This window comes from Salmo trutta, chromosome 33, assembly GCF_901001165.1.
Source record: "Salmo trutta chromosome 33, fSalTru1.1, whole genome shotgun sequence".
NCBI classification, from domain to species: domain Eukaryota; kingdom Metazoa; phylum Chordata; class Actinopteri; order Salmoniformes; family Salmonidae; genus Salmo; species Salmo trutta.
In genome coordinates, this window is record NC_042989.1 from 39,168,715 (window position 1) to 39,188,658 (window position 19,944).

The 19,944-nt window shown below is 40.7% G+C and overlaps 1 protein-coding gene across 2 annotated transcripts; it reads left to right on the forward strand.

Moving 5' to 3' along the window:
- The first annotated feature begins 7,011 nt into the window (after positions 1 to 7,011).
- Positions 7,012 to 11,929, forward strand: LOC115172970 (gastrula zinc finger protein XlCGF67.1). 2 transcript variants are annotated; one of them, XM_029730897.1, is made up of 5 exons: positions 7,013 to 7,205; positions 9,238 to 9,358; positions 9,669 to 9,782; positions 10,948 to 11,100; positions 11,269 to 11,929. In XM_029730897.1, the coding sequence occupies exons 2-5, from the start codon at positions 9,259 to 9,261 to the stop codon at positions 11,715 to 11,717; spliced, it is 816 nt and encodes a 271-aa protein (XP_029586757.1). In that variant the 5' UTR covers positions 7,013 to 7,205; positions 9,238 to 9,258; the 3' UTR covers positions 11,718 to 11,929. The 2 variants fall into 2 exon arrangements, with proteins under 2 accessions (XP_029586756.1, XP_029586757.1); XM_029730896.1 differs by having other exon boundaries at positions 7,012 to 7,205; positions 10,948 to 11,929.
- Positions 11,930 to 19,944: the final 8,015 nt, after the last annotated feature.

Here is a 19,944-nt window from a genome sequence, read left to right on the forward strand (position 1 = left end):
TAGCCTAACGGCATCATAGTTTGCCCTCCTTATGCAGTTAGCCTAGCTGCATCATAGTTTGCCCTCCTTAGGCAGTTAGCCTAGCTGCATCATAGTTTGCCCTCCTTAGGCAGTTAGCCTAGCTGCATCATAGTTTGCCCTACTTAGGCAGTTAGCCTAGCAGCATCATAGTTTGCCTTCCTTAGGCAGTTAGCCTAGCTGCATCAGTTTGCCCTCCTTAGGCAGTTAGCCTAGCGGCATCAGTTTGCCCTCCTTAGGCAGTTAGTCTAGCGGCATCAGTTTGCCCTCCTTAGGCAGTTAGCCTAGCTGCATCAGTTTGCCCTCCTTGGGCAGTTAGCCCAGCGGCATCATAGTTTGCCCTCCTTGGGCAGTTAGCCTAGCTGCATCAGTTTGCCCTCCTTAGGCAGTTAGCCTAGCTGCATCATAGTTTGCCCTCCTTAGGCAGTTAGCCTAGCTGCATCATAGTTAGCCCTCCTTAGGCAGTTAGCCTAGCTGCATCATAGTTAGCCCTCCTTAGGCAGTTAGCCTAGTGGCATCATAGTTTGCCCTCCTTAGGCAGTTAGCCTAGCGGCATCATAGTTAGCCCTCCTTAGGCAGTTAGCCTAGCTGCATCATAGTTTGCCCTCCTTAGGCAGTTAGCCTAGCTGCATCATAGTTTGCCCTCCTTAGGCAGTTAGCCTAGCTGCATCATAGTTTGCCCTCCTTAGGCAGTTAGCCTAGCTGCATCATAGTTTGCCCTCCTTAGGCAGTTAGCCTAGCTGCATCAGTTTGCCCTCCTTAGGCAGTTAGCCTAGCGGCATCATAGTTTGCATCCCTTGAGTAAGTAAAGCATCCATTAGTACTAATACATCATTTTTACTACATGATGTTTTATGATGTTCCATCTTAATTTATTAATATTTGTATAGTAATGTGGTAGTACAGTATTTTCAAGCATTAACAAGTTAGTGTCTTGAACGTATGAATTTGTAAATTTCTTGTCGATATTTGCTGATATTTATGTTAATGTGCTTCTTTACCTGCAGAGACAGTGTATCTAATAAACACCTGTGTTGCCAGCTTCACTCCCATGTTTGTGAAGGGTGACAAATGAATGTGTTTGTCCGTCAGCTTTGGTACCATCCTGATTGGGTGCCTTTTGTCCATCTTGTAAAACAACACCAGGATTTCATCTCTGATTTGGTGAATTTAAAGGAATGACATTAGTCCATTTTTATTATTATTTTTTATTTTTTTCAATTTAATTGTAATTATATCATCTTTGAATCTACATTCAGCCCATGACTCTTGAAGAGTTATTCCACTCTAATTTGACGTAGTGAGGAGCAACAAAGATGAAGGGGATCAGCCCCGTCAGTGTGGTCTTCAACTGTGATGCAGTGGGCCCCGTCAGTGTGGTCTTCAACTGTGATGCAGTGGGCCCCGTCAGTGTGGTCTTCAACTGTGATGCAGTGGGCCCCGTCAGTGTGGTTTTCAACTGTGATGCAGTGGGCCCCGTCAGTGTGGTCTTCAACTGTGATGCAGTGGGCCCCGTCAGTGTGGTCTTCAACTGTGATGCAGTGGGCCCCGTCAGTGTGGTCTTCAACTGTGATGCAGTGGGCCCCGTCAGTGTGGTCTTCAACTGTGATGCAGTGGGCCCCGTCAGTGTGGTCTTCAACTGTGATGCAGTGGGCCCCGTCAGTGTGGTCTTCAACTGTGATGCAGTGGGCCCCGTCAGTGTGGTCTTCAACTGTGATACAGTGGGCCCCGTCAGTGTGGTCTTCAACTGTGATGCAGTGAGAGGACATTTTAGTCATTTAGCAGACGCGCTTATCCAGAGCGACTTACAGTAGTGAATGCATACATTTCAATTCATTTCATACATTTTTTTTTTCTCGTACTGGCCCCCCGTGGGAATCGAACCCACAACCCTGGCGTTGCAAACACCATTGCAAACACCATGCTCTACCAACTGAGCCACAGGGAGGCGTGACGTAGACTCCAGAAGGCAGCCTTTCTTGCTACTCCTGTGACCAGTACCCAAAGGAGGACCTTACATTCTTACTGATCGTGTCCTGCTATAGTTAGTGTATATGGACTCCATCCCTGTAGACAGCAGACTTTTGGGGTCTACGTCACACTCCTTCGCTTCAATCGAAACCGACACATTCCTCTCTGTGAGACACCACCATAACAACCATCGCCTGATTAGCAACACCCCCAATATCAGAGAACATATAGAATGAAGACCCACACTTTATCCTGTCCTATGAAACATCAGAATAAAGACCCACACTTTATCCTATGAAACATCACAATAAAGACCCACACTTTATCCTGTCCAATGAAACATCACAATAAAGACCCACACTTTATCCTGTCCTATGAAACATCACAATAAAGACCCACACTTTATCCTGTCCTATGAAACATCACAATAAAGTCCCACACTTTATCCTCTGAAACATCACAATAAAGACCCACATTTTATCCTCTGAAACATCACAATAAAGACCCACACTTTATCCTCTGAAACATCCCAATAAAGACCCACACTTTATCCTCTGAAACATCACAATAAAGACCCACATTTTATGCTAGGAAACATCACAATAAAGACCCACATTTTATCCTCTGAAACATCACAATAAAGACCCACACTTTTTCCTATGAAACATCACAATAAAGACCCACACTTTATCCTCTGAAACATCCCAATAAAGACCCACACTTTATCCTCTGAAACATCACAATAAAGACCCACACTTTATCCTATGAAACATCACAATAAAGACCCATACTTTATCCTATGAAACATCACAATGAAGACCCACACTTTATCCTGTCCTATGAAACATCACAATAAAGACCCACCACACTTTATCCTATGAAACATCACAATAAAGACCCACACTTTATCCTATGAAACATCACAATAAAGACCCATACTTTATCCTATGAAACATCACAATGAAGACCCACACTTTATCCTGTCCTATGAAACATCACAATAAAGACCCACACTTGATCCTATGAAACATCAGAATAAAGACCCACACTTTATCCTGTCCTATGAAACATCAGAATAAAGACCCACACTTTATCCTGTCCTATGAAACATCAGAATAAAGACCCGCACTTTATCCTGTCCTATGAAACATCAGAATAAAGACCCGCACTTCATCCTGTCCTATGAAACATCAGAATAAAGACCCGCACTTTATCCTGTCCTATGAAACATCAGAATAAAGACCCACACTTTATCCTATGAAACATCAGAATAAAGACCCACACTTTATCCTGTCCAATGAAACATCACAATAAAGACCCACACTTTATCCTATGAAACATCACAATAAAGACCCACACTTTATCCTGTCCTATGAAACATCAGAATAAAGACCCACACTTTATCCTGTCCTATGAAACATCAGAATAAAGACCCACACTTTATCCTGCCCTATGAAACATCAGAATAAAGACCCACACTTTATCCTGTCCTATGAAACATCAGAATAAAGACCCACACTTTATCCTATGAAACATCAGAATAAAGACCCACACTTTATCCTGTCCTATGAAACATCAGAATAAAGACCCACACTTTATCCTGTCCTATGAAACATCAGAATAAAGACCCACACTTGATCCTATGAAACATCACAATAAAGACCCACACTTTATCCTGTCCTATGAAACATCAGAATAAAGACCCACACTTTATCCTGTCCTATGAAACATCAGAATAAAGACCCACACTTGATCCTATGAAACATGTTCAGTTGCTGCCCTCTGAAACCTGATGTGTTGAAGCTGTGCTCTAATGCTACACCTGGTGTATATCTTTCTGTTTAGTTCCATTATCCTATTTTTTTATTTTTATTTTTATTTCACCTTTATTTAATCAGGTAGGCAAGTTGAGAACAAGTTCTCATTTACAATTGCGACCTGGCCAAGATAAAGCAAAGCAGTTCGACAACATACAACAACACAGAGTTACACGTGGAGTAAACAACATACAGTCAATAATACAGTAGAACAAAAAAAAATAAGACTATATACAATGTGAGCAAATGATGTGAGATAAGGGAGGTAAAGGCAAAAAAATGCCATGGTGGCAAAGTAAATAAAGTATAGCAAGAAAAACACTGGAATGGTAGATTTGTAGTTTGAAGAAAGTTCAAAGTTCAAATCTAAATAATATGGTGCAAAGGAGCAAAATAAATAAATAAATACAGTAGGGGAAGAGGTAGTTGTTTGGGCTAAATTATAGATGGGCTATGTACAGGTGCAGTGATCTGTGAGCTGCTCTGACAGCTGGTGCTTAAAGCTAGTGAGGGAGATAAGTGTTTCCAGTTTCAGAGATTTTTGTAGTTCGTTCCAGTCATTGGCAGCAGAGAACTGGAAGGAGAGACGACCAAAGGAGGAGTTGGCTTTAGGGGTGACCAGAGAGATATACCTGCTGGAGCGCGTGCTACAGGTGGGTGCTGCTATGGTGACCAGTGAGCGGAGATAAGGGGGGACTTTACCTAGCAGGGTCTTGTAGATGACCTGGAGCCAATGTGTTTGGCGACAATTATGAAGCGAAGGCCAGCCAACGAGAGCGTACAGGTCGCAGTGGTGGGTAGTATATGGGGCTTTGGTGACAAAACGGATGGCACTGTGATAGACTGCATCCAGCTTGTTGAGTAGGGTATTGGAGGCTATTTTGTAAATGACATCGCTGAAGTCGAGGATTGGTAGGATGGTCAGTTTTACGAGGGTATGTTTGGCAGCATGAGTGAAGGATGCTTTGTTGCGAAATAGGAAGCCAATTCTAGATTTCACTTTGGATTGGAGATGATTGATGTGAGTGAGGGGATACATGCACAATGTAATCAAACGCTCTACTTTCATGGTTTTGATATGTTCTACATTTTTCACCATGTTAAACAGGCAATTAATAAATGTACAACCTTTTGAGTTTGGTCTATTTTCTGAAGATGCATATGATTATAGTAGACTATATTTTGTGGTATTCTGACTTCATCTGATCATAGGGCAACAGAACACAGGTCGTTTCCTATACAATGTTTTACAGACATCTACCATCATTTATTAAGAGTTACAGCTCGATAAATTACCTTGAAATGACCCAGCGTCACAAATGATTGGCTTCTATTGATTGAGCAGCACATACCCTGGGATGTATTATGGCTGGACACATTGGCAAACTAACGTTAACTAGCCATGCTGCTTCATGCCAGTTGTGTTAAACCCAGCTATAGATTTGTTTCATTGCTGGTAGCTAGCATGTTTGTTACATCATGCTAGTGGTCATCCCGTGTGGCTCAGTTGGTAGAGCATGGTGTTTGCAACGCCAGGGTTGTGGGTTCGATTCCCACGGGGGGACCAGTACGGAGAAGAAAAAAAAATGTATGAAATGTATGTATTCACTACTGTAAGTCGCTCTGGATAAGAGCGTCTGCTAAATGACTAAAATGTCATTGCTTTGGTGATTGATTGCATGGGTAGTCATGGATACAGCCCACTACTGATAACACAACCAACGACGTGTACCTCACCCTGTCTTAATTACTCCCAATGCATCGTCTCATTATGTATTACATACCTGCTGGAACAAGGATTTTACTCCCTTCCTCCGGACAGTATTGCAGCACATAGCCTCCTCATCTTTGTAATAATGGCAGTCGTTATCAGTATCTTTGACAACAAACACGTGAGATTCCAGCTCAACAATTTCATAATCAAGCGAGAAATTACCTTTGCATAATCATCATAATATATATAGCTTCTCCTGCTCCTAAACAAAATAACAAGAGAACATTTTACAGTAAACAAGGTATTTATTGATGACATATGTTTCTTATCGTGAAAAAAAGTTGATTCACAGAAGTACTAGTAGTTGGAAAACTTGCAAAGAAATCAATTTGTAGCTTTTTAAACCATTTGTTTTGTAAGTTGTGAATTAGCCAGACAGCTAGATGTCTACTTGGGACAAGCTAGTTAGCTACCGTCAAAAAGAGGATGAAGACCATTTGTGCCTTACTGAATAACGTTCATTAGGAAAACACCCACTATCTAGTGCACTCGTCCTAAATAAAGTAATATCCATAAACAATTAGGTAAGTCTACCAAATGTTGTGCACTCTGTTACAGATTTTAGTTTTGGAAACAGAAAATTGTATGGAGATCAAATGTTTTCATTGATGAGAAAATGAGTTGAATATCGGCCAAAATCCATCTCGTTCAATTTTCTCCCACTGTTGACCACTGGGCTTCCTCTCACTACCAAATATGCCAACCGGACGCTTCACATTTATACACCCAGTTAATTATCTGTCTCATTGTTCTATCTGTGGTACAATGGTAGAACAATCTAGGTGATGAGTTCATCTCTTAAATCAACATCTAGCAAGATTGAGTCGGTTTTACCTTGATTCACAGAACAGTAGCTAGGTTTCCATCCAATTGAAGACAGATTTTCATGCGAATATTCTAAAATCCCCAAAACTATATGCTCATTTTCCCTCCAGAGATTTGTTTCCATCAAATTGACTCGTTGCAGATACAAGGCTGCGTGTGATGACGTAGTGCACATGCCTTTTGCAGTTACATTTCCATGTACCGAATAAAAATACTTCAATAAATGTGGCACATTTTCAACTCAAATTATGGTTTCGAACATCTTTGATGGACAGGCTAATAATCTTTGTTCATTTAGAGAACTTGATGGTCAGAAATGCTCAACTATGGCTATTTTATGTGTGTGTGTGTGTGTGTCAGTGGAGGCTGGTGGGATGAGCTATAGGAGGACGGGCTCATTGTAATGGCCGGAATGGAATAAATGGAACGGTATCAAAAACACATCCAACAGATGGAAACCACGTTTGACTCCGTTCCATTTATATATAGCCTCTTCTGGTGTGTGTGTGTTGTTGTTTGGTTTGCGAATGAGTAGAATTCAATATTGCACAATTATTATATCGTGCCTGTGATTCACACTCCCGCACAACAGGTGGCGGACGTCTACATTTGTGTAGCTTGACAACAGGCCTAGTCTGTCGAAGAAGAAAATGCGGAAGTTGACATTGCGTTTGTTTTGAATCTTTTTTTTTTTGGAAGCGATGTCAAGGCATAAATAACACTACTCATCAAACAATGAACAAATAACTTCACAAAAATAATTTATGATTTCGCTTTAGCTACCAAAACAAGGCTTTCAGGTAAGAATCCCCCCTCATTTGAAGGGGTCTGTTGTAAAGGCAAATGGCCAGGCATAGCCTAGCTAGCCTAGCGGTAGCTAATGATACTCAACTCTTAGCTAGCTAAAGTAAACAATGCCATAACATACTTTTTGTAGCTCACAAGTAAGTAAAACATGTAAATATGTAGCTAGGTAACGAGCTAAATCAAATATTTTGTAGTTAAACCAGCGAAATCTATTGGCTAAAACATAACCCATTCATATTGACGCTAACTACCTTTAGCGCCTATTGACGACAGTATCTTCTCAGTAAACGCGTTTCCATCCACTGTTTTTAATATAAAGTCGTAACTGTATAAAATAAAATCACTAACGCTACAGCTGTTATCGAAACCGAACGTTTCGGTACAATTTTATAAATGGCAATAGATAATTATTTCGTTCGACATGGTGGGGATATTTCTGTGCCAGTAAAATGTAATTATGTGGGAAGTATCATATCAGAGTGAACTTGGAGTCCCGTGATGACGTGTGGGTCCCTACCACTAGATCCGCAGACCATCCAGTTTATTAGGCTACAAATGAAATCAATGATGATGAATTTCACAGGGTGGTGAAAGTCCACGGTATGAACTTGATGCACCTTTCCAATAAACGTCAAGGGTCTTATTCTGGTGACACGGTGATTTGATGGTTTACTGCCTTTTGACAACAATAAAAAATATTCCTGCTCTTATCCATAATAAACTCATGTAGACAAAAAATATATATATATATACTTTTGGCTGCCACTGTGTTAAAACCGATACGGTAAGTAAGTGTATATTTTGCATTTGTGAAATTATTTTGATGTGATATGAAAGTAGAGGGCCTTGTGTTTCTAAAACCGTACCGCAATTGGGAATTTATTCAAGTTTAGATGGAGTATTTGGCTGTTTTGGCTGCCAGTGCCATTTCACCTCTAAAGAGAGCATGTAAGGTCATTGGACATGAAGGTGTCCGCATACAGGTTCAGTTTTCTCCTGGCAGAACTCGGCTAAGAGAAGTGACCGTCTGCTCACATGCTCTCTAATGACCTTTGCTTGAAAAACTTGAAAAAAGCGGCAATATTACGGTTTGTCCCTGTTGAGCCACCGTAGCAACAGCATAGCCAGAAACACTTCCTCAAAATAGTCTGAATTAATCAACGATAAATCAAGGAATCTGTCATTAATTTTGACAGCTTTGCCGAAGAGGTATTAGTCACGCAATTTTACATCTACCTAAGATGTTTGGTGCAGTTTTTCTCAAGTGAAAAAAAATTGCATGGAAACTAGTCCTCTCTCCTTGAATGACAACCAACACTTAATTTTCCCACTCCTACTAGGAGTAGTACTGTTGACCAATCACTGACAAAGGGGTGTATCCATCAGCTACTGAACTTTGACTTGCCTCAACAACAAACAAACAAAATGTGTGGGCACGAACAGCCGAAGACCAAAACGAACAAAAACATCACCAAATCTTGTATATGTGCCAATTGTTTCGCCTGGGAAGCATACAGCTTAAAGAGTAAAGTTAGGCTCCTTTAGTCCATTACTGGGCTAGATAAAAACCCAAATATCTAACGTTAGCCAGCTACATGCACCTTACAATTTTAGACTTTATTTAGTAGCTTATCCAGCCAAAGGCCTGGGATAGGGAACTATGTTTCCGTAGCAACAATTGAATACATCGGAAAATAAGGGATTTATTTTTTTAAGCAAGGGACAGTTTAAAGTTTTATTGGTCGTATGTATAGGATACACATGGTATACACCACCCAAGGCTTGCTTGCTTACTTGTAGGTTCCTTCTGGACAATGTAACAAGAAATACATAATTAAAGATCAGAATAACAACATAAACGGCTCAGTAGAATAAACATTTTAGCATCAGCATAATACAGGAAGACACAATTTATAGTACAATTTTTACACATGTTTTGGGGAAGGGGGGGATTGGGGGGGGAGAAGCCATCAAATTACATAACAGTCCTGCATTTCATACAGACTTTTTATTTTTATTTTACAGGTTGTGTGCATCACAGGAGAGATGGCATCAGTGAAAGACAGCAGTCAAACACTCCTGCTCAATGTCATCACGAAAGATAAAGAGGAGGAAGTGAAGATTTGGGAATGTGATGATTACCCAGGTAGGAGAGCAGGTTTTCTAGTCCGAGAGCAACAGTGTCTGTTGGTTTTCATACTTAACTTTTAGTCGGACAGATTGATTACATTATTATTTTTAAGACACAATCCTATTTTTCATTTGCTGTTGTGGCTTGAGCACGGCAGATGAAAGGACATACTTGGGTTATTTAGTTGTTTGCCTGCCACTTTATGACATGATTTTTGTATATATATTTTTTTTTATCCCCTGCAAGTTGACTAGTTTCAATACTATAGTTTTGATGGTATGTCTATTGCAGCTTTTGACATGGTCTTCTGTTCTCGTTCACACAGAAGAGAGTCCAGAGATGGCGTCAGTGAAGACGGCAGACAGCAGTCAAACACTGGGGCTGAATGTCATCATTAACAAAGAGGAGAAGGAAGACATTAGTGAATCTGTTGATCATGGTAAAAGCAGGTTTTAAAGTAGTATTTTTAGGCCTGTCCGAGTATTAAGAAAAAAAAAAAATGAGTTGATTCATCTCTGTTTTAAAGGCGCTCACCAGTGGTAGTAGAACTCGTACACATTGTAAATAGAATACATAATTTCAGAACGTGACCTACCGCTTGCATGTCCATATCAGACTGGGAATACCTTCGTGATCTCCCCCTATCTTCAAGTATGGTCAATGACATTACACCTTATTGACATCTAACTTTCACCAACCAGTTATAATAGATAGCCATTAAATACACATTTCTGCAGTGGCAAGTGGAAACATAATTAACCCTGTTACATATGCACGCATGACTAAGTGGCTTTGGATAAAAGCGTCTGCAAAAAAATTCTTATTTTATTTAACTAGGCAAGTCAGTTAAAAACACATTCTTATTTACAATGACGGCCTACCCCGGTAAAACCCGGACAACGCTGGGGTCAATTGTGCGCTGCCCTATGGGACTCCCGATCACGGCCGGTTGTGATACAGCCCGGAATCGAACCAGGGTCTGTAGTGACGCAAATGGCATGTATCATATACTGTGTCATAGTGTCATTATCCTTAAAAAAGAAGAAAAAGAAATGTAGCATTATAGTTCCAAGCAGAGAAACCTACCATGAATCTCAATAAACTTAAAGCAGAGAAACCTACCATGAATCTCCATACACTTAAAGCAGAGAAACCTACCATGAATCTCAATACACTTAAAGCAGAGAAACCTAGGTAGCTCCACCATGGATCTCCATACTGGGCAGCAGGTAGTCTTGTGGTTAGAGTGTTGGGCCAGTAACCGAAAGGTTGCTGGATCGAATCCCTGAGCTGACAAGGTAAAAAATCTGTCGTTCTGCCCCTGAACAAGGCAGTTAACCCACTGTTCCTAGGTAGGCTGTCATTGTAAATAAGAATTTGTTCTTAACTGACTTACCTAGTTAAATAAAGGATACATTTTTAAAAAATAAAGCAGATGAACCTAGGTAGAATAAAATAAAAAGGTAAAAAGATCTCCATACACTTAAAGCAGAGTTTTCTATATCCATTTTCAGTACTGCTTAATTGGGCACATCTTTTATTTTAATTTGATGCAATGATTGTGTTACACCTGTTCACCTGTTGTTCTGCTGTCATTCACACAGGAAAGACCCCTATCTCCTTTGACCAAGTTGAGACATTGCCTGCTTCAGTCAAGCAACATCGGAAAGTGAGCAAAGCTAAGAGGTCTCACCACTGTCCTCACTGTAAGAAGAGTTTCCCGTTCTTATCGTATCTTGAAAGACACCTGCGTAAACATTCTGGAGAGAAGCCTTATTCCTGCTCTGACTGTGGGATGAGTTTCTCTCAACTGAGTGGCTTGAATGTGCACCATCGAACGCACACTGGAGAAAAGCCTCACCGCTGTCCTCACTGTGAGGAGAGTTTCCCATTTCCATCATATCTTGAAAGACACCTACGTAAACATTCTGGAGAGAAGCCTTATTCCTGCTCTGACTGTGGGATGAGTTTCTCTCAACTGAGTGGCTTGAACGTGCACCATCGAACGCACACTGGAGAAAAGCCTCACCACTGTCCTCACTGTGAGAAGAGTTTCCCATTCCCATCATATCTTGAAATACACTTGCGGAAACATTCTGGAGAGAAACCGTACTCCTGCTCTGACTGTGGGAAATGCTTCACAACATCAAGTCATCTAACCTCTCATCGGAGAACTCACACAGGGGAGAAGCCTTACTCCTGCTCTGACTGTGGGAAGAGTTTCCCATTCCCATCATATCTTGAAAGACACCTGCGGAAACATTCTGGAGAGAAGCCTTACTGCTGCTCTGACTGTGGGAAATGCTTCACCACATCAAGCAATCTAACGCTACATCAGAATGCACACAGGGGAGAAGTCTTGGAGCCAATTTGAGTTAAAAAGAATTGGCCCAAGAGAAAAAGAACAGAAATGGGAGAAAAAAAGAATTGTGAAGTAATGCATGGTGAAACTGAAATGTTAAAAAAAATATATGTAAACAAAAAAGTGAATTGTTTGAAAAATATGTAGAATTCAAACACATTGAAAATGATTTTCAAAGCATTCAGTTGATGTTTGCATTCAATCTTAAAGTTGATTTGATCAAATAACTTGTTTTCGCTTTTGTCCTTGCAATGACAATCGTATTCCACCTTCAAGTCATCTTTTCTCTCCTCCATGTTTTGGTACTCTTGACATGGAGGTGGGGTTAGTAGGGATGGGCGTGTCCAACGAGCCACAGAGTGGCAGCATTCCTCAAGTACCCCCCCAACAGTACACATTCTTATTGTAACCCTGGATAAGCACACCTGATTCAACTAATCATCAAGTCCTCAATTTAAATTGTTTAATTTAACCTTTATTTAACTAGGCAAGTCAGTTAAGAACAAATTCTTATTTACAATGACGGCCTAGGAACAGTGGGTTAACTGCCTTGTTCAGGGGCAGAATGACAGATTTTTACCTTGTCAGCTCAGGGATTCAATCTTGCAACCTTTTGGTTACTAGTCCAACGCTCTAACCACTAGACTACCTGCTGGTTACTGCTCTAACCACTAGGCTACCTGCTGGTTACTAGTCCAACGCTCTAACCACTAGGCTACCTGCTGGTTACTAGTCCAACACTCTAACCACTAGGCTACCTGCTGGTTACTAGTCCAACGCTCTAACCACTAGGCTACCTGCTGGTTACTAGTCCAACACTCTAACCACTAGGCTACCTGCTGGTTACTAGTCCAACACTCTAACCACTAGGCTACCTGCTGGTTACTAGTCCAACGCTCTAACCACTAGGCTACCTGCTGGTTACTAGTCCAACGCTCTAACCACTAGGCTCTAACCACTAGGCTACCTGCTGGTTACTAGTCCAACGCTCTAACCACTAGGCTCTAACCACTAGGCTACCTGCTGGTTACTAGTCCAACGCTCTAACCACTAGGCTCTAACCACTAGGCTACCTGCTGGTTACTAGTCCAACGCTCTAACCACTAGGCTCTAACCACTAGGCTACCTGCTGGTTACTGCTCTAACCACCAGGCTACCTGCTGGTTACTAGTCCAACACTCTAACCACTAGGCTACCTGCTGGTTACTGGCCCCAACGCTCTAACCACTAGGCTACCTGCTGGTTACTAGTCCAACACTCTAACCACTAGGCTACCTGCTGGTTACTAGTCCAACGCTCTAACCACTAGGCTACCTGCTGGTTACTAGTCCAACACTCTAACCACTAGGCTACCTGCTGGTTACTAGTCCAACACTCTAACCACTAGGCTACCTGCTGGTTACTAGTCCAACGCTCTAACCACTAGGCTACCTGCTGGTTACTAGTCCAACGCTCTAACCACTAGGCTCTAACCACTAGGCTACCTGCTGGTTACTAGTCCAACGCTCTAACCACTAGGCTCTAACCACTAGGCTACCTGCTGGTTACTAGTCCAACGCTCTAACCACTAGGCTCTAACCACTAGGCTACCTGCTGGTTACTAGTCCAACGCTCTAACCACTAGGCTCTAACCACTAGGCTACCTGCTGGTTACTGCTCTAACCACCAGGCTACCTGCTGGTTACTAGTCCAACACTCTAACCACTAGGCTACCTGCTGGTTACTGGCCCCAACGCTCTAACCACTAGGCTACCTGCTGGTTACTGCTCTAACCACCAGGCTACCTTGCCTCAATGAGCTGAATGAGGTGTAGGGCATCTAGAACAACAATGTGTAGTGTTGGAGGACCAGGGTTGGGAAACACTGTCCTGACCAATAGGTTGCTTGCACAATGTCATAAAACAACTTCCTGTTAATAAAGGTCATGGAAATCTGCTTCCTGGCGAGCAACTTCCTTTTTAACTGAGGTTACCTGTATTAGCTTGCAATTTCTCTCTCAAGACCTAGACCTTCTCCTATTTGTATCGTGTATATGCAGTGCATTCGGAAAGTATTCAGACCCCTTGACTTTTTCCCACATTTTGTTACGTTACAAACTTATTTTAAAATTGATGAAATTGTTTTTTACCCTCATCAATCTACACACAATACCCCATAATGACATCACAATACCCCATAATGCCATCACAATACCCAATAATGACATCACAATACCCCATAATGACATCACAATACCCCATAATGACATCACAATACTCCATAATGACATCACAATACCCCATAATGACAAAGCGAAAACAGATTTTTAGATACACTCCTGTCCTGTGTTTCTTGCGTGTGGTCTGATTTCTATACAGCTGGCCTCCACATCATCCAACTGGAGCTCAGGTCTCCTGTGAGAAGGTATGGTATGCTTGATGTACATCCCTACACCTCCCCCTTATCTGTTTCTGTGTCTATTATAGAGAACATATTCCTTTCAATGTCCACCACAGAGCTGGGAATAGTGACTGATAGCTAAGGCCAAGGATGGGAATGGAATAAAAAGGTTGAATGGAAACCTGGTTACAGATGCAGAAAGAACATTAGGACAAAGATATTTTCTCAGAAGATGGAACATTAGGACAAAGATATTTTCTCAGAAGATGGAACATTAGGACAAAGATATTTTCTCAGAAGATGGAACATTAGGACAAAGATATTTTCTCAAAAGATGGAACATTAGGACAAATATAATTTCTCAGAAGATGGAACATTAGGACAAAGATCTTTTCTCAGAAGATGGAACAGTAGGACAAAGATAATTTCTCAGAAGATGGAACATTAGGACAAAGATCTTTTCTCAGAAGATGGAACATTAGGACAAAGATCTTTTCTCAGAAGATGGAACATTAGGACAAATATCTTTTCTCAGAAGATGGAACATTAGGACAAAGATATTTTCTCAGAAGATGGAACATTAGGACAAAGATATTTTCTCAGAAGATGGAACAGTAGGACAAAGATATTTTCTCAAAAGATGGAACATTAGGACAAAGATATTTTCTCAGAAGATGGAACATTAGGACAAAGATATTTTCTCAGAAGATGGGAATAAAAAGGCAAAATGTGGACAACACTTAGGAAAGTAAAGCAACTCTGGATCATTCATACTGTGGGTTTCAAAAACTATATAGATATGTCAAAAATGTACTTTTGTATAGTGTTATACAGTTGAAGTCGGAAGTTTACATACACTTAGGTTGGAGTCATTAAAGCTCATTTTTCAACCACTCCACCAATTTCTTGTTAACAAACTATAGATTTCGCAAGTTGGTTAGGACATCTACTTTGTGCATGACACAAGTAATTTGTCCAACAATTGTTTACAGACAGATAATTTCACTTATAATTCACTGTATCACAATTCCAGTGGGTCAGAAGTTTACATACATTAAGTTGACTGTGCCTTTAAACGGCTTGGAAAATTCCAGAAAATTATGTCATGGCTTTAGAAGCTTCTGATAGGCTAATTGACATCATTTGAGTCAATTGGAGGTGTACCTGTGGATGTATTTCAAGGTCTACCTTCAAACTCAGTGCCTCTTTGCTTGACATCATGAGAAAATCAAAAGAAAAAAGCCAATACCTCAGAAAAGAAATTGTAGACCTCCACAAGTCTGGTTCATCCTTGGGAGCAAATGCCTGAAGGTACCACGTTCATCTGTACAAACAATAGTACGCAAGTATAAATACCATGGGATCACGCAGCTGTCATACCGCTCAGGAAGGAGACACATTCTGTCTCCTAGAGATGAACGTACATTTGTGCAAAAAGTGAAAATGAATCCCAGAACAACAGCAAAGGACCTTGTGAAGATGCTGGAGGAAACAGGAACAAAAGTATCTATATCCACAGTAAAACAAGTCCTATATCGACATAACCTGAAAGGCTGCTCAGCAAGGAAGAAGCCACTGCTCCAAAACCGCCATGAAAAAAGCCAGACTACGATTTGCAACAGCACATGGGGACAAAGATCATACTTTTTGGCAAAATATCCTCTGGTCTGATGAAACAAAAATAGAACTGTTTGGCCATAATGACCATCGTTATGTTTGGAGGAAAAAAGGGGAGGCTTGCAAGCCGAAGAACACCATCCCAACCGTGAAGCACGAGGGTGGCAGCATCATACTGCGGGGGTGCTTTGCTGCAGGAGGGACTGGTGCACTTCACAAAATAGATGGCATCATGAGGTAGGAAAATTATGTGGATATATTGAAGAAGCATCTCAAGACATCAGTCAGGAAGTTAAAGCTTGGTCGGAAATGGGTCTTCCAAATGGACAATGACCCCAAGCATACTTCCAAAGTTGTGGCAAAATGGCTTAAGGACAACAAAGTCAAGGTATTGGAGTGGCCATCACAAAGACCTGACCTCAATCCTATAGAAAATTTGTGGACAGAACTGAAAAAGCATGTGCGAGCAAGGAGGCCTACAAACCTGACTCAGTTACACCAGCTCTGTCAGGAGGAATGGGCCAAAATTCACCCAACTTATTGTGGGAAGCTTGTGGAAGGCTACCCGAAACGTTTGACCCAAGTTAAACAATTTAAAGGTAACCAAATACTAATTGAGTGTATGTAAACTTCTGACCCACTGGGAATGTGATGAAAGAAGTAAAAGCTGAAATAAATCATTCTCTCTACTATTCTGACATTTCACATTCTTAAAATTAAGTGGTGATCCTAACTGACCTAAGACAGGGAATTTTTTACGAGGATTAAATGTCAGGAATTGTGAAAAACTGAGTTTAAATGTATTTGGCTAAGGTGTATATAAACTTCTGACTTCAACTGTATGTAAATAAAGCCTGATTTTATTTGAATGATGGGGAAATGATTCAACCGTACAAAGTATCGTAGGAAAATCACGTTTGTTGATGTATGCATCTGTTGGTAGGGGCATGGATCCGAAAACCAGTCAGTATCTGGTGTGACCACCATTTGCCTCATGCAGCACGACACATCTCCTTTGCATAGAGTTGATCAGGCTGTTGATTGTGGCCTGTGAAATGTGGTCCCACTTCTTCAATGGGTGTGTGAAGTTGTTGGATATTGAAACACGACGTCGTACACGTTGATCTAGAGCATCCCAAACTGGGGTACGCCAAATAAAAATGTAGTTCACATTTAAAAATATATATTTTTAAGTTTCTATTCTTCACGTTTTCAAACAGTCCATTTATATTGTCCAACGGGGCTATACATTTGGGTGAGGTTTTTTTCACAGCTGAGTAGCCTCAGTACGGGGAGAATTTTTTTTTAATGAAATGTATGCATTCACTACTGTAAGTTGCTCTGGATAAGAGCGTCTGCTAAATGACTAAAATGTAAATGTAAATTTCATTGCCACAAATTAAATTCAATCATCTAGTGTTCAGTGAAATAACAACGCAATGTGAAAATACAGGAAGCCTAGTCAAATAATTAACATCCAATCACATTAACCGTTACTCTCTCGTGGTCTGTATGTAGCCAAACGTAGCTGCTGCTCATGTTGGTATCTGTACTAATGGTGCAAAAGCCATGACAGGGAGACATAGTGGAGTGGTAACGCACATGCAAGCAGTTCAACCCGACACCACTTGAGTTCACTGCAGCATCCACCAAGAGGCTCTTGCTGCCAAGGGAATGGCTGACAGCTTGAAAGACGTTTTGGACACTACAGTGAAAATGGTTAACTTTGTTAAAGCAAGACCCCTGAACTCTCGTGTATTTTCTGCACTATGCAATGATATGGACAGCAACCATGTAAAGCTTTTACAACATATAGAAGTGCGCTGGTTATCAAGGGGCAAAGTATTGACACGTTTTTTTAAATTGAGAGATGAGCTTAAAGTTTTCTTTACTGACCATAATTTTCTGATCACTTGCATGATGACAAGTTTCTCACACAACTGGCCTATCTGGGTGATGTTTTTTATCGCCTGAATGATCTGAATCTAGGATTACAGGGACTCTCTGCAACTATATTCAATGTGCGGGACAAAATTAAGGCTATGATTAAGAAGTTGGAGCTCTTCTCTGTCTGTATTAACAAGGACAACACACAGGTCTTTCCATCATTGTATGATTTTTTGTTTGCAAATGAACTCAAGCTTACGGACGATGTCAAATGTGATATAGCGAAGCACCTGAGTGAGTTGGGTGCGCAATTACGCAGGTACTTTCCCGAAACGGATGACACAAAAAACTGGATTCGTTATCCCTTTCATGCCCAGCCTCCAGTCCACTTACCGATATCTGAACAAGAGAGCCTCACGGAAATTGAATTTAATCAGAAGCCACTGCCAGATTTCTGGATTGGGCTGCGCTCAGAGTATCCTGCCTTGGCAAATCGCACTGTTAAGACACTGATGCCCTTTGCAACCACGTACCTATGTGAGAGTGGACTCTCAGCTCTCACTAGCATGAAAACTAAATACAGGCACTGAGACTCTTTCCAAAACCACATTTATTTCTAGATTTTTATTTGACCTTTATTTAACTAGGCAAGTCATTTAAGAACAAATTCTTATTTTCAATAACAGTGGGTTAACTGCCTTGTTCAGGGCTAGAACGACAGATATTTACCTTGTCATCTCGAGGATTTGATGTTGCAACCTTTCGGTTACTAGTCCAACGCTCTAACCACTAGGCGACTTGCCGCCACATTGCAGAGTTATGTGCATCCTTTCAAGAACACCCTTCTCATTAAGCTGTGGTGAGTTATTCACCATGTTTGATGAACAAATAAGGTTTTATATGTAAGATGGTTAAATAAAGAGCAAAATGATTGATTATAATTATATTATTATTTGTGCCCTGGTCCTATAAGAGCTCTTTGTCACTTCCCACGAGCCGGGTTGTGACAAAAACTCACTCTCATTCTTATGTTTAATAAATGTATCGTATAGTGTGTGTGTGGAAGGCTTACAATGATGGCAAAAAACAACATTTGAGAGTGTGCTGATCCTGGTGCTAGAGGGGGTACCGCAGCTAGAGGTTGAATGTTTGAAGGGGTACGGGACTATAAAAACTTTGAGAACCGCATCAAAGCTGGGACCGAGAGACTGAAAAACAGCTTCTATCTCAAGGCCATCAGACTGTTAAACAGCCATCACTAACATTGAGTGGCTGCTGCCAACATACTGACTCAACTCAAGCCACTTTAATAATGGGAAAATTGATGTAATTAAATGTATCACTAGCCACTTTAAACAATGCCACGTTATATAATGTTTTCATAACCTACATTACTCATCTCATATGTATATACTGTACTCTATACCATCTACTGCATCTTGCCTATGCCGTTCGGCCATCACTCATCCATATATTTGTATGTACATATTCTTATTCATTCCTTTACACTTGTGTGTATAAGGTAGATGTTGTGAAATTGTTAGGTTAGGTTACTTGTTAGATATTACTGCATGGTCGGAACTAGAAGCACAAGCATTTCGCTACACTCGCATTAACATCTGCTAACCATGTGTATGTGACCAATAACATCTGCTAACCATGTGTATGTGACCAATAACATCTGCTAACCATGTGTATGTAACCAATAACATCTGCTAACCATGTGACCAATAACATCTGCTAACCATGTGTATGTGACCAATAACATCTGCTAACCATGTGACCAATAACATCTGCTAACCATGTGTATGTGACCAATAACATCTGCTAACCATGTGTATGTGACAAATAGAATTTCATTTGATTATCACTGTTGTTTCACAACCACATATCACTGTTGTATCAATGGCAGTTTGGTTTAAATGTGTTGGACATCAAACATGAACACAAACACAGTGGAAAGCTCCATTTAAACGTGAAATAACTCATTTTATTCAGTTTTGATAATCTGTTATGATTTCTATGAAGATCCTCAGATCACACTTCACAGTGAAATAGATCTTTATGCTTTAATATGTTTCTATATTCGATACTTTTAGATGTATGTAACTGTAACTCTCAGGCTGAAGGAATACCTGGGATAGGACAAAGTAATCCTTCTAACCCCCCCCCCCCCCCCTAAAAGATTTAGATGCACTATTGTAAAGTGGTTGTTCCACTGGATATCATAAGGTGAATGCACCAATTTGTAAGTCGCTCTGGATAAGAGCGTCTGCTAAATGACTTAAATGTAAATGTAAATGTCTAGTTTTAGTTATCTAATAAATGTCACCAATCAATCAACTACTTACTGGGG

Bases quoted from the DNA above. Each gene is read 5' to 3' on its own strand.
- LOC115172970 (XM_029730896.1), top strand. From the start codon at position 9,259: ATGGCATCAGTGAAAGACAGCAGTCAAACACTCCTGCTCAATGTCATC. The intron at 9,359-9,668 runs GTAGGAGAGCAG...TCGTTCACACAG, and splicing joins GGAATGTGATGATTACCCAG to AAGAGAGTCCAGAGATGGCG. The intron at 9,783-10,947 runs GTAAAAGCAGGT...TCATTCACACAG, and splicing joins TAGTGAATCTGTTGATCATG to GAAAGACCCCTATCTCCTTT.